The 23,286-nt window shown below is 36.6% G+C and overlaps 1 protein-coding gene across 2 annotated transcripts in view; it reads right to left on the bottom strand.

Annotated features, from left to right (window-relative positions):
• Positions 1 to 23,286, bottom strand: part of nrg3b (neuregulin 3b) — a 133,796-nt gene that overhangs the window by 39,482 nt on the left and 71,028 nt on the right. For both annotated transcript variants that reach the window (XM_046854578.1, XM_046854579.1), the window contains exon 2: positions 11,430 to 11,562. In XM_046854578.1, the coding sequence (XP_046710534.1) occupies positions 11,430 to 11,562 (133 nt within the window). The remainder of the gene's footprint in view (positions 1 to 11,429; positions 11,563 to 23,286) is intronic.

A 23,286-nucleotide genomic window follows, 5' to 3' on the forward strand; every position in this document is an offset into this window, starting at 1 on the left:
GTCCCCACTGAAGGCCCAGGTACCAAAAGCACAACCCACCACTGCTGCTGCTACTACTACTAATGCTACTGCTGCTACTGCTATTACTAATACTGCTACTACTAATACTATTATTGCTACAACTACTACTACTACTACTACTACTACCACTACTTATAATAATATTTTTTTTTTTATATATATTCTGCAGGGGTAACCACCAGTGCCACATTATTTTACTCATCTCACCAAACACCTCATTTACTATTTGTGACATTCCTGTGTCCTCACTCTGCATGTCTCACTCTGGTCTGACACTTATTAAACTGAACAGTTTATTATCATTAACGGAAATTAAAGCAGTATGAGCCACTTGCAGGCAGGCTTTCAGGAGAAAATGGGGATCTAATAGCCATTATTGTTGACCGAAGAAACAATGGAAGAAAAGATAAGGGAGGAAAAAAACAGCATACAATCTGCTTTATAAGTGGAAGCAAAGTGATTTTTTTAAAGGATATATGTTTTCCTGATGCTGCACACACAACCTCAACACCATCTGAACAGAAATGTCTAGGAGCAGTACCATGGCTTTAGCTCTTCATGAAAACAACAATCATGTTCTATAATGAGGGAGATAAGTGTGTCCTACATCCTCTCTTCTCTGTTTTTAGCATATTGATTTGATGCTTTGTGAGGAGAGATGAGCAAACAAGTCAAATCTGGGTGAACCTTGATGTGCAGTATCACACCTAAGTGCTTGTGCTCTGTAGAGGGAAACGTTAATCAGGTCACAGAGGCTGATCAGATACACATGAGCAATGTGCATCATGACATCGCGAGTTAGCACAGTCATGTGTACACACTGGGTTAAATCAGACGTTAAGTCTTCGCCAGACCTCGACATCAATATTAAGATTAAGACTCATGCACACAAGTGACCTGTTAACATGACCGCTCAGATGAGTACCACAAGCAGGAGGAATGGAAATGAAATGGAAATGATCTGAATAAATCGAGTGACAGAATGATATGAGTCTGAAAATGAGGAGGCAGTCCTTACTCTCCTGCCTCTGTCTTATTATCCTTTCACAGCACACAGTAGTTTGTCCATTCAGTTTAATGCCACAACTTCCTATTAATTTTGATTATTTATAGCAAACAGACACTTTTCCTGAGATTGCAACTCTGCTTCACACATTCTGCCTGAATCTGGGCAAAGGCAGCTCATTTGCATACATTTGCATGTCATTAGCACATCAAACCTTCTGACTTAAAAGGCATACCATGTCAAAAAGTGTTTTGCATCTCTCCACTCTCCCTATTTCCTTTGCTCTTTCCAACTCACTGCCTTCCTCTGTTAAAAAAAAAAAAAAACAATTGGATTGAACCTTTCAGGAAAATGGAAATTATTACTGAGTGGAAATTGATACTTGTGGGATACATGTGGGAACTGGTAATCTGCTGAACACAAACACACAAACAAATCAAACAATCGTTTAATCTCCATTGATAATGCATTCAACAAAACTGGGAGAACTTGATCATCTAGAAAAACAATGACCCAAAGCACACCAGAAAGAAGAATGCTTGAAGATTATCAATTGGTTGCTATCTTCTTGCAGTTAGGCATATACAAACAAATGTCATGTTTTATTTACTTTAATTAACTTTAAGACTATCTGTTCCTAAAACGTTTTGTCACGTACAAATTGGGTGGTCTTCCACCAAAGGTGCCCAGTTCTAAAACGTTTAACACAACTACATATATATAGAATATCAGCTGATGAACGATGAATTTATGGTGTATCGTTTAATATTCATCTTTTAATTCCAAAACCCAATGCTTCAGTGTATAGCAACACTTGTTCTTGGGAGTTGACTGAGTTTATGAGTCAGTAACACTTTCTGTGGCTGTGTGTGTGTGTGTGTGTGTGTGTGTGTGTGTGTGTGTGTGTTTGTGTGTGTGCACGCATGCTGTCAGCGAATGAATGACATGATAAATGACTTAATTTTGTGAGTTATAAGTAGTCATTGTTTATTTTTGTTACTAATTACCACAGCCACTGGGATGATGAGAGTGTTACTGACTTGCCGAATTACATAAATTAGAGTTAACATTAATGTCGGCACACATCCTCAAGGCTCTCAGTCTCAAATGACCTTTCACTGAGCCATAATACAAGTGTCCCAACAATTATCCAAGTCATACATAAACCAAGAAGTTAATGGCAATATTTTAAGCTTTATGCTTTGTATTGAGCAATTAAGTATCATGCATATGTGCACCGTTAAGTGGATGAGAAAAATGTTAATAAAATGCTGTTTATAATAAAGAAGGATTTTATTTGTTTTTAACCTTCCTCAATCTCTGGTTAAGATTTAAAGATGGATTAATTTCCGCAGTTATTTTATACACTGATATGAGTAAAGCTCATTTGTAAAAGTAAAGACATCACTAACATCTCCAATCCCAAACTCAATATAAGATGTTACCTGTAGCTCTTAATTGATTTAAAAATGAGAGTTGGTATACTGTAGCATTGCCCCTGTGGCAAATCAATTCGAGCTAAATTTTACATTAAGTGAATGTGATAGCATGCATTGTTGCAGGACACTTGTGAGTGCTGTTAAATTCAAACATGTCAATGGTATATCCATCACACACCTTGCTTCATATGTAAAACAGATAAGCCACTGCTCCTGTTAAACCATCATAAACTAGAGAGTATTAGCCACAGAGTATGAACATATCTCATTGGCCTCCAATTTGACCTCAGAGGGCTATAAAATGGATTGTGATGATTCCTGTGTCCTTGGTACATCCCAAGAAGGTTGTTTGAGCAGTAATGTGTATCACTCTTCTGAGGGTTATATAGTACAGATCTTTATGTGACAACAATGTAATTTATGAAAGATGAAATTCATACAGCCAACAATCGTGTGTAATATGATTAGCTTCAATGCAGTAAGATGTGGTAACACACAATATGAATAATATTGGGTGAACAGTTCAATTATAATTCTACTATATCTTTGACAGTGGTTGTAACAAAAAAACTAGCAAATAAATCCAGGCTGGTTATGAGAAAAAGAAAGAATCAAGAACAAAGAGCTCTGTCACATTCTGATAGCCCTAATAATGTTTCCTAATGTGAAATATCGATACAAATGAAAGCATATAAGAAACACCATTACGCTTTTCTTACTCATCACTGTTGCCAACTTTAACTCACTATATTTAGCTTACTTTTCAGACCCTTTGAACCACCACTGCACTTTTTGTTCTTCATTTTAAACTCACTTCTTGGCCCTATATACATGCAAGTAACAATTTCCTTCACAACTGCTCACACTCATTGATTCTTTTAGTCTGCTTCCTTAATTGAAAATATATTTTGCAAATGCATGAAAGTTTAGTTGCAGAATAGTGCCATCACCAAAGAATTGGTGAAGAGACTTTGTAGTTATATTCAAAGTGAAAATCTTCTTGTACCTTAATTTGTAATGTTATATGCCAATGCTAAAATGATGCTTAAATGCATGTGCAAAATAGTCTATGAAGTCTTCTATACATGTTTTTGATTCCTCTCTGAATAAACTTCCAGTTATTGTGTCATTTCCATCTAAATACTTATGTTAAGCATTTGAGTTAAAATTAGTTAGCTTTCTTTATTAAGAATATTTTTTTCTAGTGTTTTCTTTACATGGTTATTCAGTAGCTAGGTGCTTTATACTTTACAGCACAGTGAAATTCTTTCTTTGCATATCCCAGCGATGATAGGAGCTGGAGTCAGAGCACAGGGTCCGCCATGATACAACACCACTGAATCACTGACAGTTAGGGGCCTTGCTCAGGGGCCCTTAAAATAGCAGTTTGGTGATACAGGGGCTTGAACCCACAACCTTCCAATCAGTAACCCAGAGCTTTAACCACTGAGCCCCCACCTCCCTAGACAGATAGAACATGTCTTTCCTTTCAGTGTATTGTCATTACAATATCTTGATATTTTCGTATTTTTTTAAAAGTATATACTCAACACCTTGCTTCACATGCAGTTACCAAAACGTGTTAGCTCTAAACCTTCTTTGTCATGGAGCAGATTTTGAAGGCCTCGCTTTAGAAAGCCTAGATGATGTGATTACTGGACATTTATTCAACCTTTCTTTCACTGTTAGAGCACTTATTATGATTAATTATGTCAAGCCATCCCCCTGACAACTTGCCTCACTCAAGGGAGAAAAAGCAGCACCCCCCTCTTTTGCTCTGTCTTTTTCTATCATTTTCTCTCTCACTCCTCTCCAGTCCATTCAAATCCAATTCAAGAAGCACTCCATCTGCCATCATGGCTGCCACGCAAGAACAACAGCGGCAACGACAACAACGACAAAACATTCACATAAATAACATTGGCAGTGTATAATAAAGAAATAGCTCAAGAGCAGTTTAGCAATTTAGCATCTAATGGGTTGTGACAGTACAGTTCAATAAGGCAAAGTAACTCAGTAAACCTTGGCTTTATGTGCTCTTTCTCTCACTCTCTGCCTTTTTGTTTAGTTTTTTTCTTTCCAGAGTTGTCTCCTGTTTCCTGGTCTGACATTGGGAACAGGATCATTTTACTGGACAAGCAATCACTGTCTCCTTCTATACACCCAGAGCATGATATGGAATCCCTTGTTTATCTAAATGGGCAGAAACACGTGTCTGTGTTTAAGCAACCATATGTTAATCACACAGGTCTGCTTTATGGTGTCGTGTAGGTAATCCACTTATGCACACAGAATGAATCATCCACAGATGTTCTGCCTCATTCTACACAAGCTCAGAAGCCCAAACGGAAGGACAAAATTTGTTCAAAACACTCCTGCCATTCTCATATACAGTGGACTGCAAAACTGCAGATGTCTCCCATGATGTTCAGCGCAGTTTGCCAGTTGCATTGCCATATGTCTGATTATAGTGAGATATGATGTATTGGTTTGGATTGTTGATTTTTTTTTTTTACATTATTCATTTTGTTTTAGGGTTTCTGTCAAGAAATAATTTTATCAGCTGTGTTGGAAAGATATTTGTATTCATAATCGGCTACTCTGATTACCATTCATTTCCAATTGTGCATATCTAATCCAGTTAATATTCATTGTCTGTAACGAGCAATTCTAGAAGCCTATTCTACCCTTTATAACCATGAAAATCTTACATACAAGAGGTTGCCTTCTTTTATGAGGTTACGCACGGCTCATCGAATACAGACATGCCTAGTTCATTCTCTAAGGAGAAATGAGATAAGAGGAGACTGCAACTGGGATTAACACAGCCTGTCGTGATCTGACAGCCAAGTGATAATTTACTCACAGACCACTCCTGTGGGAGTGGACAAAGAGTTTAAAAAGTGAGTGTCCTCATCACGAATGTGATTTATTTTGTCATATCAGATCCTGTTAATCCCCATGCCTTGGTCTCCTGGATCCTGCCTGCCCATTTTACACCTATTTCTCAATCTTTTTGGCTTCACTGCTACTAAGAATTTCTTTCTTCTGATATTTTTTTTTTGACAGAACGGCATTTATTCATTCATGAAGCAATGTGTTCTTTTTCTTCCCCCTCACACTGTCTCGCACTCTTTCCACATATATAACTGTTCTCCTTTGCCTTTAACACATCCACACTTTTCCAGGAAATGTATAAGACTAAATGCAAGGAAATTATATTTAAATGCATGACATTTATTTAAACTCAAACTGTTTTAAATGTAACAGTTTGTAAGCTATTATAATGAAGGCAGGCATAAATTAAAATAGTAACAAACATATGTGCTGAATAGTGCTTTTGTAAGGTAAGTAAAACTCTTTCTCATCAACTCATGAGCTAAAATTGGAATCAGTCACTAATGGTGCATTTTTTAAAAGATGTGACCTCAATAGCAATATAGAACAATGTTATAATGGATTGGTTAAAGATCATCATTATTTTACCATGACAATAATGATTTGCAACATTTACTATTACATAACCTTTAAGGAAATAAATTTATATATATATAAAGATAAAATAGCAAGCACATTAATGCTTAGTGACAGCTAAAGTACTGTTAATGTGTGCCTTATTTAAGAGTTTAAGTGCATATTAACTAGCTGTGGTTTATACATAAGGGCTTACAGTGGCACTGGCTAGTTTCAGTTTTAAGTAGTGTCATTGTTTGATAATAAGCAATATTCCAGTCTGGCAATGGGCCCTAAGAATACAAAATAATGCCACATATAGGGTAAATTAATAAATATATATTTTATACCCTGTATGGACAAACACGTTTGCTTTCTTTTGAATATTCATCAGTTTTATTTCCTAAATTATGTTCTTTTATTTTGACATGAAATTCTCTTGGGTATAAAAAGCCATATGTCTATCAGGCAAAAAACACCACACTGGACTGGAATAAATTATGTTCCTTTACTTGCAGAGTGGCTTTAAATTAACGTAGCATAAAAATCTTAAATAGGTACATTGGTTGCTATTGACCTGTAACCTTATATAACCTTTTCCTGCCTATCTAGCATTCTTCTTTTTTTCATCTTGGGCAATTTACCAGTACTGAAATACCAAAAAACAGCCTTTTCTCACCAGCCTCTTTCTTTTTCTGGGTGTTAACAAGACAACTACCAAAAACATGCCAGTAAGTGGACTGGCTAGGCATCAATCTTTCAAGGTGTGAATAAGCGTTTAAACGTGTGTGCATGTTTAACGTATTGAGAAATATAGGTAAACTGTGGTCATACTTGAACTTACTGTATATCCAGTCCAGATGAGCTGGATTTAATAATTGCTTCATATATTATAATGTCTTTCATTCCAGAGAGTGACAAAGAAACCTGTAATTATTCCTTCTGAGTAGAGTCACTCATCTCTAAATGAGCTTGCAGCATTCAACTCCTCAGGTTATAACCCACAGTCCCTCCAGTAAGGAAACTTACTGGACATAATTACAGACTCCAGGACAAAGAGCAGAAATCTTGGCTTTTCGAGTACCTATCACATGTGTAAACAAAAAGTCTATCATGGAACAGCTTACATTATTACACAGTGTATTGCATTAACTTTTTTTCTTTCACATTAGCAATTAAGTTTTTTCAAGACTAATTTCTATCGACCAAGTTCTATTTTTCCTTGTGTCTATTTTTGCTAATTTGTGTATTAATTGTTTTTATATTTTGCAATGGGGAGAAAAATGTTATTAGGATATTTAAAAGTTTTAGGTTTCCTGAATTCTTGTATCCGTGCTCATTTACTTCTTGTGCAGTTTTATAATCGACCAATCATTTTGCAGTAGCTCAGTGCATGAAGTCCTGCTTATACAGGCCAAAAACTTCAGTCAATGTTTACATCAGACATCAGCATGTGTAAAAAAAAAGTGATCTCTTTGACTTAACCATGGCTGTTGTTACTATTTGGGCTGGTTTGAGAATTTCTCTGGGGATTTGACACAGTCTCTAGAGTTTACGCAAAGTGAGTGACAGTGGGTGGTAATGAATTGTTAGTAAGATAGGACAATACCCAGATAGAGCTACTAAAAGAATTATAAAATGGTCACTTTTAACAATCTTGGCAAAAAAAAGTACCTCAGCATGCACAAAACATTAGCCCTAGAGATGGATGTGCTACAACAGCAGTCAACCACAGTTCCACTTCTGTCAACCAAGAACAAGAATCTAAGGCTATCATGGGTGTACAGTAGGTTTACATTATCTGGATAGTTAATGTCTTTTTGCAGTATGTGCTCATGATAGTCTCAGATACTTGCTATTATTTGCTAAGAGAACTTGATGTGTTCTTTGCTGTAGATCAAACACAAAAAAGGTTTTTATATGGTGTCCATGCCGAGATGCTCTTGTGAGAATCATGATTGTAAAGGTTTCTTATTTGAGTTACTATAGACATTCTGTCAGCTCAGTCCAGTCATTCTTGCCTAACATTCCTGTCATTCGCCTCTGACCTCTATTATCAACAAGGTGTTTCAGCCCACAGACCCTCTGCACACAGGATATATTTCGTTTTTTTGTACCATTCTGCCTGAAATGTCTGAAATATTGTTGCGTGGGAAAATAGTAGCAGATCAGCAGTTTCTGAAACTAATGCATTTGGCACCAACAACCACACCACAGTCAATGTCACAGACTTTTCATTTTCTCTCCATTCTAAAATTTGATTTGAACATTAACTGAAGCTTGTGACCTTTATTTGCATGAGTGTATGCGTTGTGCTGCTGCCACATGATTAGCTGATTGTATAACATCACAGCTGAACAGATGTACAGGTGTTCCTAGTAAAGTAGATTGTAAGTAACATGTAATTCACACTTGTGCCAAACAACATTAAAATTGGGAAAAATGCCTATTTATACAGTATATTGCAAATCAGTTTTCCCCAGTACAATTTCCAGTACAACCCTACAGTGCATCAATTACATTTTTGGTTGTCAGAGACAGAGACAGGTAGTTTTATTTTCTATAAAGCAAATGTAACCACCGAGATGTGTCATCAGCAAATGTATGCAATTATGTATTTTATGTCCAAACAATTAACACATCCATGCAAAAAGTGTGAGTGATTCAGAGAGCTGGCCATTAATCTGAAAAAGCTGAACAAAATCTTTAGAATCTCTTGAGATGGTATTCAAAATTATTCCTCTGGCCTTAACCTGACTTAAACTTAGGCTGGACACCTTCCAAAGTTTGGATGTGCTTAGAAGTGGAAGGTGGAATATTGGCTGTTTGTGGGTTAGGGGTGATTAGTTTCGATCTGGACACTTTGAATCATTCAGCTATGCAGCAGTGATGGGAAAATTTCAACTTTGTTAATTCCTTATATGTTTTTTAGGGGCCTATGCTGTAATGCATGAGATTTTTGCCACCTTGGTTGATATATAGGTAACAACCTTACACAATAACCTAGTTCCGGCTTAGGGTTTCTCATCTGTTTCTGTTATCAAACTCTGTATGTGTTGCTTATTCAGATATGTGTTGATTGTTCAATCCATTCTAGTTGCAATACAAGAAAGCCAAGTACACACAGGGATAGGTTTTGTTGTGTGTTGCAAGTAGTTCTGGATGTTCTCAGGCCTAGAAAGAAATAGGGGCTGGTGCTTTTGTTAGTGGCACAAAAAGTCTTAAGAAACAGATTTCCTGATTCACACATTACACTTGATTAATGGACTAGGGGTTGACCATGACCACCAATTCTTCCAAAAAACCTGACCAAAATTGTTGACTGTTAAAACTAACATTATAGGCTTTCTGTTAATGTCCAGCTCATTCTGTTGAGTTTTTTATGCACTTGGCTCTAAAAATGGAAAACAGATTTATATATCGTTGATGTAAGCAATCACAAACTTGCACAGCATGTCCTGAAAGACATCATTAATAAGGCAATAGAATAATGAAGGTTCACCAGAGAGGCCATATGGCATGGCACAATACTCACAGTGGCCAGAGGTGGTGCTAAAAACTATTTTCTATTCATTAACCCTTTAGGTTTTGGATATGGTTATATGCACTTTGCAAGTCCAGTTTGATGATTATCATCGCCTCTCAGAGTTCCTCTAGGGCTAATAAACCAGCAAAGGGGGTAACAATAATTAATGATGACGTGGTTTATTTCCCAATACTCAAAACATAGACTGGCTTTACCCCTTTCTATCCTACAAAAAAGGATCCCATTATTATGTTCACTCCATCTTAAGTGCTCCCTTTCATGGTGGTATGGTGGCTGCCATGAGTTCTATGGACCTTGACTATGATTTTCCACTTAGATCAGTGAGTGCATTTTACGTTGTGGAGATAAAGAGGGATATATTGCATTGGTGGACTTTGCTGACTAAGTTAAATGGGTTTGTTACATGGCGTGGAGGCATTTCCAATTGGTCCTATGTTGAGGGTTTGTAGGTCCTGTGTTGATTGTGTGTTCTATTAGGATATTAAGAGTATTGAGACCCAGTGCTTTTTTACTGCCACTGTAAAAGCAAAATCCTGTACTTTGGCACCGTTTGCATCGATTGACCTGCATTGGCTCTATAATCCTTGAGAAAGGGCTTTTTTTTTTTACTTTTTCAGAAGTGGCTTTGGCTGAGGCAGATGGGCAGATCAATGAGCAAACTGAGTGTCATCTGGATATCATGGCAGGAAAGCCCTGTTAAGTTGACTAGATGTAATCCTTGTTGGTATGGGTGCTTTTAACACCAGCTTGTTGTATCCACTGCCAGAAACCTTTGTCCTGAAATCTAGAGTGTACTCAGAGAAGTTAGAGTTACCCGGCTTGAAGTCAAGTCGTTTTTTTCCTGAATTTGTTTCCCTCTGGGGAGTGAGCAAAGACTTCAAAAGATGACATAGGCTTGCCTTTTTGAGACCAAATGGCCATTGCTCAATGTCTCAGATGTGCAATCACAGTTAGTAATTTAGTGTTGCCAAGAAAATCCCTCCTGTTTAAAAAAATACAGAGAACATTGCAACAAGGAGCCCTTATACAGGGTTATATAGATCTCAAGTGTATTTCTGGGTGTACAATGAGTGGGAGAACTTAATAAGTGGGTGCCACCTGTGGAGCTGGCTGCAATGCCAGCATGCTGCTCAGCTGCATGAACCTAGAATCGAGCTGGATCAGCTGTTGTTGCTGTTCTCCCGCTACTCAGCCTTTAGAAGCTAATCCCATGATGTCACTCAAGTTTACTTGCTTCATCCATTGAAGTGGTGAATTCTATTTATTAAACATACAGGTAGCAGAAAATCCAGAAACATGGACCAAAAAATTGGTAAAAAAGCATAAAAAGGGCAGGTGATCAGCAAATAGAAAAGAACAGAATGTCAAATTTGAAGGACAATAGCAAAGTCACATTGTGAGGGCATGGCATGTAAGAATCAAAAACACTAAACCAACCTTCCCACTCTAGTGGTGTTTGGTGTGTGTGTGTATATATTGACAGGAGTGGTGATTGTTGAAGTTCAGTTGTGTTGTTAGGTGACTGTGAATGGGAAACGAGTGTCAGGGGGCAGTCTGGGAGTTGGAGTTTCTCTGTGTTTCTGGTTTAGACATGAAACAGTGCACATGACCTGAATTGTACACAATAATAGCCTGAACTGGTTTGAATGCCTGCTGTTCTCTAAAGAGTATATTTAAATCTTTAAACGGCACATTTTTTCTGTGCAGACTGCCTGGACAGCCTTGACCTGAACTACACAGATTGCCACTTTCCACCACACATCCTGTTAACCAGGTAAAACATTTCATTTGTTCTATTAAGAATATTTAATAGTAAAATAACTAACATAAAACTGAATCATATAGGACTGGAGCAGCAACATGTAAAAAGAATGATGCAACGGTATAGCAAAAAGTCAAGATTGTATGTTAATTTTTCCTGCATGTGTCTGACACACAAACATACAACTCAAAAAATTCTTACCTGCAGTGTCTATGAACTCCTGCCACTGTCTCGATTATGAAGCATTCTCCTTCATTCAGACAAAAGGCCAACTCTTGGCTGTCTTGACATGGTTTAAAGAACTCTGAGCGGACGGTTGGGGTTGTAGGTGCAACTTCATGAAAAAAGAGACAAACAAGATAAGAAAAAATGAATAAAAAGTCAATTCAGCTTAACATTTTTTTATTTCATCCATGTCCAGGCGATCAGTTTCTAATAAGAACAATATGTCCTATGGTACAGCATTAAATAATTCAGTAGAATGACATTTTCAAGTACGACGAATTTAATAATACATCCTCTGGTTTTAATTTACTCACTGAGGACACAAAATTGTTCAACATGCATTATACAGTGGCAGGGTTAATAATGCAACACCATGGACAATAGAGCAGACAGAGAACTCTAAATGAGAAGCAACTACCTTCTAATAGTGAAATAAACATGTTTGCCACATGGCAGCACTCAAGCGGCGTACAGCACGGCATATACTGTGAGGAAACAATATATTGGCTGCTTATTATTGTGTAATTAGTGCAATACATGGTAGGCTAAACTCAATTCCCAAGGCTTAAATTCACAATGAATCAATATGGAGTGCGGAACAAAATGGCCTAAAACCATTATTGTGTCTTCTTTTGAAATTACTAATAGCATGCATTGATCCAGCCGTGCTTGCTTTATTCTAGAATGCTAACCTTATGTACCATAGCAATGCCTGCTTGTGTTTACACAGATGTGCAGCTGCTAAGCTCAAGCTCAGCTGAAAGATATGCATGCTGCATCAATGAACACACACACACACACACACACACACACACACACACACACACACATATACAGCCAATTTAGAAACATATTTGTCAAACAAATGGCATAATGCTCACAAAAAACATGACAGCAGTACCATAAAAGTGGAGTTTTGTGCTATAACAGCCAGCAGACTGAATCGGTTATCACAATGTGACCAGGGCTGGCTGTTTTGAATGGACTAGCAGGGCTGTCTTTAAAGATAAAAGGCAGCAGTATATGCTTCCATTTTGCATCCACATCAAATAACTTTTTTTTATTGTCATAAGGCATCACCATGAATCATGAGAAAAATTTGTAAGAATGGAATGAAGAAGCAATGCTGAAACCGATTTCTTTCTAGTGCACACTGTTTTCCCAGTAAAATACAAGTTATAGTCATGTCGGGTTTTTTTCAGTCTGTGCAATATAATTAACACAAACAAGATAAATTATTTACTATCCTTTCATCCACAAAATCTAGTTGAATGAAGCAAGTAAAAGCTCTAAAAGATTAGATTTTTGATCACATAAAATATAATAACAATATATAACAAAATTGCCAAATTAGTGTTTTGTTTTGTTTTTTAAACAACAGGTTTTTATATTTTCTGGTTTCCATGGTTGTTATTATGAAGAAAGATGGCATGAACTAATACGGTATGTATGTGAGTTTGTTTGTAGGGTGCATGTTTTAACATCTAACAGCAGGAACAAAATGCCCCCACAAGGACAGGAATATCTGAGAGTTTGTATTTTAAAAAAATGATAAAACCCAAAAGGGAAATTTTAGCTTCCATCCAAAATCATGACCAGCTGTCACAGTATGTGACAATGGTAGAAAAATCTGTACCCCAAATGAGAGCAGGCATTTGCAGTGTTGTGGTCAAATCAATCTGTTGTTCTCATTGATTGATGAACCTCAGGTCAGACGCCTAGTTTCTTCAAGCCACTAAAGGACAAGAATGGTGCTGAGATGAGAACTTTTTATGCAAATTATGACCAGCAATGATGCATATGCACCAAAATAGTTCCATGAAGTTTTATGCACATAATTCATCTGCACCATTTTCGAGGCATCAGCTAGAGTTTTATCTTATCATCTAGCTCTTCATAAACCTTCTGAAGGTTATAGCATGATATAAATCATCTGGAAAGTATTGATCAGAAGTCTGCTGCATCAAATGTTTCATTGTAAAAGCAGAAAACTGTAACTCTTCTAAAATTATTATTGTCATTTTTATCCTCTGGAGTGTTCTTAAAATCTGGGCCATACTACCACTGACAAGGTAGTTGATCAGCAATCAACTGTGTTTACTGTGTGACCTGGGGCCCCTCATGGACCAGATATTTCACCACTACAGATTTGATTAAGATGCTCATAAAAAGGGACCATCTGCAGGCTAAGAGAGCAGAAACATGCAATAAACATCATCGAGCAGCAAATTAAAATTACGAACCATCAATAATAATTGCATCAATACGGGTGCTCTTGAGGGACTGGGGGAGGTGTTTAACGAATTAATGAACACTGTAATCGATGCTCAGGGATTCTGAGAAGCTATTAGCAATCAGCAACCTTTATGTCTGAACACTGATAAGTTTATTATTTCTTTTCTCGATTGATTTTGCACATCAGCACAAACTACTAGTCATACTCTTCACACAGTTTCCAGCTGTCAGTGCTAGTGATTTGAAAAAAAAGAAAAAACCTTTAGTACATTTTGTGTAGCTTTCACATAAATCACAGGACTACAATTTGCCCATATAACATGGAAGGTGAATTGCATCAAGTTAGCAGTTCACTCAGCACTCAAACTAGAAACTATTTCATCACACAGTGTTTTTCATGCTGTGATTATGAATAGAGATTTTATGTAATAAAAAATACAGTAGAAATCTTAGTTTGTTATATTGCTATTCCACATCTGATAGCCTGCTGATAAGAGAAAATGTTTTCACATAAGAAATTAACACTGAATATAGGCTAGTCAAGGCTAACACTCACATAGTAATTATATAAAGAATAAAAGACACTGAAAATACTGTATAATATGGTAGAGTGATACCACCCTGAAGTTAATTACTTTCCTGTAAGTATACTCCCAAAACATTTATATTTAGCCTAATAAGTATTATACAGTAATATCAGTACAGTAACATAAGCATGGGAGCATTAGTATACCTCAAAATAAAAATAAATATAAATAATTTGTTTTAAAGCGAGAACTACTATCAGTGTGTTTAATCTACAGAATCAATATACAGTATTAAATACCTATTCATGTACTTTGTTCAATCTTGCGAAAAACATGAATGGTTAATTTTCTTTTTAAACACATTTAAAGATTCAGAGATGTTTAAGTCTGTTTTGGGAATATTAACTAAACCAACGAAGAAAAAAGAAAGTCAACCGGATCTCTCTAAAGCACAACAGCATCCACTTCTGTTGACAAATTATGCAAAATAAACTAGACTGACAGTAAACTGAAGAGAGACTGACATTGTGTGGTCGCTGACCCCTACCATCTGCAAAATGACGTCTGCAGGAGTGAAACCATTTTCTGTGTTTACTACTCAGTGTAATGCTGTGACCTTCCACTTAATTTTGCTCAGTAATGTGTAAAAACAGCTTCCATAATTGTTCAGGTACTGATGGGATAATTGTTCAGTCTCTACTCAGTGATAAAATTATCCCTGTAGTTATTCCCTAAATAATGTATTCATCCTGGTCACTTTAAAACTAGTCCAAAAGGCAATTTAGTAAAGCAATCACAGTCATGTGATTCCCCTGTAGATTACTAAAATATAGACTTGGAGCAAGGTTAATTATGAAACCGTGTTCTATGTAAATACCCAGAAATATGATATGAGATACCATATGATATGTTACTAGTGATATATAGAAAGAGTCAATTAATATTCTATGTCTATGCAAGGAAACAAATGGAAAAAACACGAAAAAGACAGATTATGTTACTATGCACAGATTAATCTGATTAGTTTTGGTACAAACTAAATACTAAATAATAAAAGTAGATATTGTTACAACAGATATGTTTGATATTCATTTTAATTCAAAATGTTGATTTTAATAGCAGCAATGCAAACTATAAATATACTGTATTTAGAAAATGGCATGGCTCTAAGAGTAGTCCAGATGTCTAGATGCATATAGTATCAAGATAAATATATACAATAAATACAATAATGACATGCACCGCTTCGGTTAAAAAAAAAAAAGCACACAGTCGCTGAAAGAGTTCAGGAACTGAGATGTACATTTACATTTGTTGAAGTTTTTTTGAATGCCCTGCCTGTAATCACCCTGCTCATTAGTGTGCTCAGGCTGTGGATGATCTTTGGGGATAGTTCCCTCATACTGTTTACAGCCAAGCCCATCAAACAGACTGCTGAGGATACTGTTTTTACCCATCATCCAACACTCCCTACAGCCGTTCTGAATTATTTTTTGCAACAAAGTCTGAGGTTGTGATTCTTGGTGAGGCAAATCTGAAGGAAACTATTGTGTAAAGTAATGCTTCAGGTTATTTTTCATTATTTTAATGAGCAAAATATGCATCAGTTAAGAAATAGTAATGGAAAATAGATTACTGTTTAACAACTGGTGTCTCTGTAATCAAATTAGCCAAAATTGTGACTTATAGGAGGTTTTGCTAACCTTTTTATCTTAACTCCATCAAGCTTATCACTATATCCTCTGTCAGAAACTAATGGAGGTTAGTGAGGGGGCAGATGCTTAAGAGTCAATGTGTTTCTTGCCAGCAGGGTGGTGGGCTGTGAGGGTTTGACTGCATTGACAGCTTGGAATAGCTGTAGACACAAACATCTGTCACACAGTCTCAGCCCACCTTGTCCCTCACCAATCAGATGGACAGGCTCCTAAGGGCAGTCTTCTGAAACATCTTTTGAGACATGCCTGCAATCTAAATCTGCACACCACATGCTCCCATTTCCATCAGACAACTCTTTAGTAGGCTTTAGAGCTGAAAATCGTTTATGACCAAAAATAAGCCACATGCTTGTGTGTTATTGTGTCAGAATATAATTAAACTGATTATGATTAACTTTTTTTTTCATACCAGAGCACTGTTAAATTATCAAATTTGATATTGTCAGTTGGTGTTAATACTTTTTTATCATCATCTCTGACAGTAGTGCTGGGTGTATTTCAAAACTTAGGGTTATATTAAATGTGCATGTTTTAATACATGATTGTTTCCATAACAACTACTTTTCACTGACTTAAATGTTGGATTTGGTACAAAATATGAGGTTAATAGTAAGTGGATTCAAATATTAATATCAACCTTCCATTAGTCCTTTGTTGATATTTGTTCAGATAGGCAGGTGCCAAAGTAGAGAAAAAATTGTGAGTCTATTAAGGTGTTGGACGGATTTTGCTGGCATGATTTTGGTCTACTTGTCTATTTAGAGTGAAGCTTCACTGCAAATCAATACAAAGTTATTCTGATGCATCACCTTTATCCTATGATGAAACAGGGCTGTCTTTCAGGACAACAATTTTTCCATCCACAGGCCACAAGGGCTTGAAGTATAGTGTATGAAAATGGAATAAGTCAAATACCATGGCTTTCAGAGTCACCAGATCCCACCCTAATTGAACACTTATAGAAGATTTGGGAGCAAAATTTTAGAGGGCACACTCCACACCATCATCAAAACACCAATTGAGGGAATATCTTTTGGAAAATTGGTGTTCAGTTCTGCTGAAGCTGTTCTGTGCTTGTGATAGCCCTACACATTAGCAAGACACTTAAGCTTCAGATGGTTCAAATGACAGCACAGATGACAAAACTAAAACGACATCACTGCAAACCATACAAAAAGGACTGCTGGACAGGTACATTCACTTATCAGATAATTGAAGTTTTAAAGTAAACAGTGATTTTAAAAGCTGCGCTAGCATTAAGTTCATCAATATGCGCCTTTTGGGCTGGCCTTAAGAACGAGGTAAAGTGCTCTTACAGAAGGGGATGTTGAGAGCAGTGCATTTAGTAATTGAGGAAATGATGTTCATGAAGAAAATAAAGTGTTCCTGTCGCTTTCTTCTTGCTAACATCAGTAACATTAAGCATCATATGGACGTATTTCACTTTGTGTTTAGTTTCAAATCTTAAAAAAGATAGATGTAATATTATGAGATTACCACTTAATAAACATGAAAAAAAATCCAACTAATGCATTGTTGTTAAAAAAATACATTGTAAAATAATAAACTGTAATTTTTCATTACTGCTTAATGCTTGTTTAGAGTAATGGCACAAAAATCATTAAAAAAAATAAACATTTATATATTACAACAAATGACGAGGCTAAAATGGCTAAAGATTAAAGATTATCATTAGACTATCATTACATAGCATTGTATACATTTATTTCTGGTTTAAACCTGCTGCACTTACCCTGATAAGCCAAAAGTGACTGAGACTCTACATCTTGCATGTATACCTGGCAAAATAATGGAAGTTGTGATAGCAAGCCAAAGTTCATTTGCTGCTTCAGGTAAATGTTACAGCTAAGTTAATGATACTGTCTGTTTCAATGTTTTATTACAATCTCCACAGCCACAGCTTTGTTACAATAGCTACACATTATAGTCCACTGATACAGTATACACTGCTAATACTGTAAAGATCTTGCCAGAATACAGAATACAGTATTGGAAAATCCATTTTAAGCATTGTTCTGGTTTGGACACAGTGCTTTATTTCCCAGAGTAGCTAAACTGGAAAGTACCAAGGCAAGAGAATTGGTAACCATGAAAGGAAAATGTCAGTATGCCCTCCGATGGGAATTTAAGGACTCATTCGTCAAACAAATGCCAGAAAACAGAACTATTTCTGAACAAAAGCAGGGAGTATGAGATGGAAAGTGAGACACTTTACCTTTTCTCAAAAAGGTAAATTGAATCCTCTCAGCACTCTGAAATGACTCTTCAACAGATGATGACAGCTCTGCATGGACAAAGTGTGCCTGCATAACCAATAGTGACATTTAGGACAAAGGCTAGCATGCCAAAGGATTTTAAAACCAATTGTAATTGTTTTATGCTAGCTCAGGGACGTGTAAAATTTCAGAATTGATTAAACACAGAAAGGATCTTAGTAACTTGCCATTAGCAAATGGCTTTAATTAAGCAACATGTCTGGCAAGCTTTCATTTGTTGATATATATATATATGCACGGTCTCAGCGCCATCCTTCCGCAACCTATGCACGTCATGTACCAGAATGGGCAAGCGCTCCACCGCCAGCAGGATGCGGAAGGACGACGCTGAGACGGCGCAGCCCACCGCGGAGGACAAGGAGGCGTGGCATACAGAAGAGACACAGCTGGAGCTCAATTAGAGTGGTGGCTCCTCACTGTCTTCAAGGCCGGCGGTGCCTATAAAAGGCTGCCGTGAGGAGGGTGAGGTGGAGTACCTTTGGTTCCTGACTAAATGTAGGCTCTCTCCTCTATCCCTCTCATGTACATGTGGAAGAGAAATTCCCACCAGACCCTTGCAACGCCTCGTAAAGGTGGGAGACTCCTCTGCCTTGCGGCAGACAGTCCCTGACCCCTACGTGCAGATGGCAACCTGGACAGACACAGCCTGCATGTCGGGAACTGAGGCAACGGAGCGCGGCAGGAATGCCCCGCTCCTTCTCCCGCTCCAGCCACTCCACACCCCCTTTCCTGGGCAAGAGAACAGTTCTCCCCTTTTTACTTTCAGTTTTAACCCCCAATAAAGACTCTGTATTCCCCGATATGAGTTTCCTGTGTTGGTGCTCAGCCCGATGCAGCGGCAAGTCGCCACAATATATAAAACAATGGTACAATGTACAATGGTTTCCTGGAATGTCTGATATGGTTTAATGACATTATAAGAAATATCAAGCTGTGAATGCTGTCTTTATGAATTAAAGTCAATATAACTGATGATTACACCAGACTCAGACACTAGAGAAGTATAATTACATTATATTCCACAGACTCCTTCAAAATGTCTCTTCAACATGGAAAAGAGTAAAGAGGTAATTCTAAATACTGATGTTTCCTTAACTCCAGTCACCTACATTTATCAGCCTGTGGGATGTACAAATGTTTTATACACAGAAATCAGTTTTATTGGAAACATTGCTTGTAGAAAATATTTATTGCTATTAATTTATTAACATTTAATATATTTTTTTATTAACCATGTGTTTAAAAAAAATCAATATGATGAATCATAAAAAATCTCAAATCTCAGTAGTAACTGTGTAATTTGCATATGTTTTAAATAATATTCATTTGGTTCATGAAGGAGGCAGTAGGGAGAAAAAGCTTCTCATCAAGACAAAGATAAAGAACAGCTTATAAAAGAAGTTTGTGTAACAGGCATGAAAAATACATTTAGTTTACATGTTTTATTACACTAAATTACACTAAATGTTACACCTGATGGTTCGGTCAATGTATGTTTTTTACTTTAATAGTGTTGTAAGTATGGTTTCTTCTTGGCCCTGCCCTTTCCCTTCTTTATTTGCATTAGGTTCCCTGGTGGTCTAGTGGTTAGGATGCTGTGCTCTCAACGCTGCGGCCCGGGTTCGATCCCCGGTCAGGGAACCAACCCCAGCCATTAGGGTCCCACAAGCCTAAGTGCCTGTCCCAAGCCCGGATAAATGGGGAGGGTTGCGTTAGGAAGGGCATCCAGCGTAAAAACATGTGCCAAATCAAACATGCGGATGGTCTGCTGTGGCGACCCCTAACGGGAGAAACCGAAAAAAAAATCTAAAAGGAATCTAATTTCGCTTCCAAATAAACTTAAAATGTCTTTTTATATTAATTCATGTTTATATAATGTTATTATAAAATCATAGACTTGATTATTTTCATATTCTGACCCAGTTTTATTTGTATTTTGTTTTTGTCTTGGATGAATTTGGGTGAATTACGTGCTCATTTTATCCAGCCGTTTTTATTTTTCAGACATTTTATATACATTTTATATACGTTTAAATTTCCGGCATGGGGAACGGCATAATTAAAAAACTGTAATTGTTTAAATTGATCATACAAGTCATCCCACTGATTTTATCAATAAACAAAACATTATGCAGAGATGAGACCCGTTATACTTTTGTTTCTAACTCTAAGTATAAAAAGTCAGAAACAAATCCTGGAAAAAAAAATAAAAAAATTATATATATATATATATATATATATATATATATATATATATATATATATATATATATATATAAAACTGTAAATTGGCAGGCTATAAAGAGATTGTGTTGATTACCTCTAGACATAGGTTTTATGTTATAGAACTCGTTGTGTGATGCCTTTTGTTTATTTATCTGTTTTTCTCATCTTCTTCTGTGGATGTTCTTACAACAAATAGACAAAAAATCTACCATAAAAAATGATGTTAAATGTTTCATATGTGCCTAGCTTAATGTCTCCCCAGCTCTAATGAGCTATGATGATGTTCATTCTTGGCTTCCCTCCTGCTTGTTCCAATTTCCTTCCATTTTCACTCACTTTCTTTTTTGTAGTGAAATCTGGTCAAACAGGAACTTTTGGTCAAACCCCAGCCTTCTAGCATTGCTTCTGTGAAACATATCCATACTGCCACTGTAATCTTAGGCTTGCCGCCTAGTCTTTGTTTCCTGTTTATTTATAGTCTAGTATGGGCTTCCTGTGCATGTTCACAATAACTGACAAGTAGCAAGAAATGTGTTCTTGCAGAGATGTGTCCTATTTGTGTTCTGTAAGAAATCTTGAACACATGATGTGTTTAAACTGCCATGCTTTGTAAAAGTTTTGAGGTTATACATACAGTATAGACCCAAAAAATCTTCTGAGCATGTATCAATAGTTCTAAGTGGCTTATCATGTGTTGCATATAGATAAACTAAAAGAAAATGTATATTTAATGATGCTTGGCTGCTTTTGAAGCAAAAGCAAGTGAGGTGAATCACTAAAATGAGCTTCAAAGTATTTTCTGGTGCACCATATCGATGTGAGGAGAAATGCAGTGCTAATACAAGAGGTGTGTGCAGAAAAATACTCTAAACTGGCCCCCAAAAAGAAAAAACATTAATTGATATTTCAGGACACACATTATCCTCTGAATAAAGTTGATAAAAAAATGTACCAGCAGAGTTTTCAATTACACTCCATTGTATTTTTATGACATCTCCCTGCAAATGCCAAGCAACCCAGGAGCCTTTAGCCTTCCAAAGTTCCCTGATGGACTGCAGATTTGGCCGTTTTTTCACCATTTGATCTGCTCAAATGGCAAAGCCTCCCACACACTCAAATCACATCAGACTGATTCATTCCATGATTGCAGACTGCTTAAACAAGAGGCACGCTGCATTTCTTTCCCCAAAACCACAAAATATAATTCAAATAAATGCATATGCTGATATTTTAGGCATTTGATTTATGCTATTTATTGTGTGCATAACTGAGAGGGTAACATTATAGGGAATCATACAGTTCAAAAAGGCCTATCTATGGAAAAGGAAAAAAGCAAATATAAAAGCATCATATATTTAGGAAGCACTTCTGTCTATGAGTAACACAGACAAGTTTATATCCACTTCTGGAAAGAGAGAGACACACTTGAACTAAAACATTCAATACAGTAAATATATGACAAGAGTAACCTTGGCTAAGAGTGAGAGCTTACAAGGGCAGAGGGGGTCTCCTTTAGCTCTGTGCCCTCTGTCTCTCCTCCCCACTCAATTTCTGCCCTGGAGAGGAGACCCAACTCGTTCAGGCTCACTGAAAGCACAGCTATATTTAACGTCCAATGAAATATTTATCCACTGGCTGACACACAGGAGAAAGAGGATGTGCAGAGCCAGCATAAACATGGGGAATGAGCCAGAGACAGAGAGAAAGCCAGAAAATGAGTGAAAGTGAGAGCATGGAAGCGGTTCAAGTCATGTGAACACCGAACATGTGTAGATTTGCAAAAAAAAAAAATTGCATATTGAAATGTTTGCACAAATGTTTACTCTGTTGTTTTATTCAGCTATTTTCTCTTGTGTGGCTTGTTGCAAATGCAAAATGGTAAACATGTATGATCATTGATTCATGAGACAAATAAAAGAAGGAACATGATTTTAAATTCAGATTCATCTTTTAAAAACAGCCTCAGATGTTTTTTCTGCACCTAATTTAATCACACTTTTTTCTCAAATCTTTCTCTACTCTCAATCCCATTAAATGGATGAAATGAAATTTCAGAGGTGCAATGTATGTTCTGCTTAAACATATAATACAACTATTCATAAGTTGCATGATTACACTCCATGAATTATGCACTCTGTGCTTTGGCTTGCTGCTGATAGTAGGCACGTCGTGCGGCAGGGGTTTGGAAATGCTTGGAAGCAAACTAGCAAGCTTCTAAAACTCACAGAGCAAGAATGCATGCCAGCATGACAGCGTGTATCAAGTTGATAGAGGTGAGATATATATATATATATATATATATATATATATATATATATATATATATATATATATATATATATATATATATATCTCACCTCTATCAACTTGATACACTGTCATGCTGGCATGCATTCTGCTCTGTGAGTTTTAGAAGCTATATATATATATATATATATATATATATATATATATATATATATATATATATATATATATATATATATATATATATATAGTATATAGTATATATATTTTTCTGCTTTTCTTGAATGATTGTCCTAAACATTGTTTTTTCTGTAAACTATACAGCAATTGCATGGTGACATAGTGTCTAGCCTTGCCACCTCATAGCTCCAGGGTCTCATGGTTTGATTTTGAGCTTGTTTTACTCAGTATGGAGTTTCACATTTCCTTCCTGTGATTCTGTGGGTTTCCTTCAACTGTCCAAGTACATGCTGATAAACATGATTTAGTGTGTGTCTGTGTGTGAATAGTCCCATTTAGACTAGTATCATGTCTAGGATGAATTCTCCTGCTTTGTGCTGTATATATGGTAATGAGACCCTGATGG

Source organism: Silurus meridionalis, chromosome 7, assembly GCF_014805685.1.
Source record: "Silurus meridionalis isolate SWU-2019-XX chromosome 7, ASM1480568v1, whole genome shotgun sequence".
Classification (NCBI taxonomy): domain Eukaryota; kingdom Metazoa; phylum Chordata; class Actinopteri; order Siluriformes; family Siluridae; genus Silurus; species Silurus meridionalis.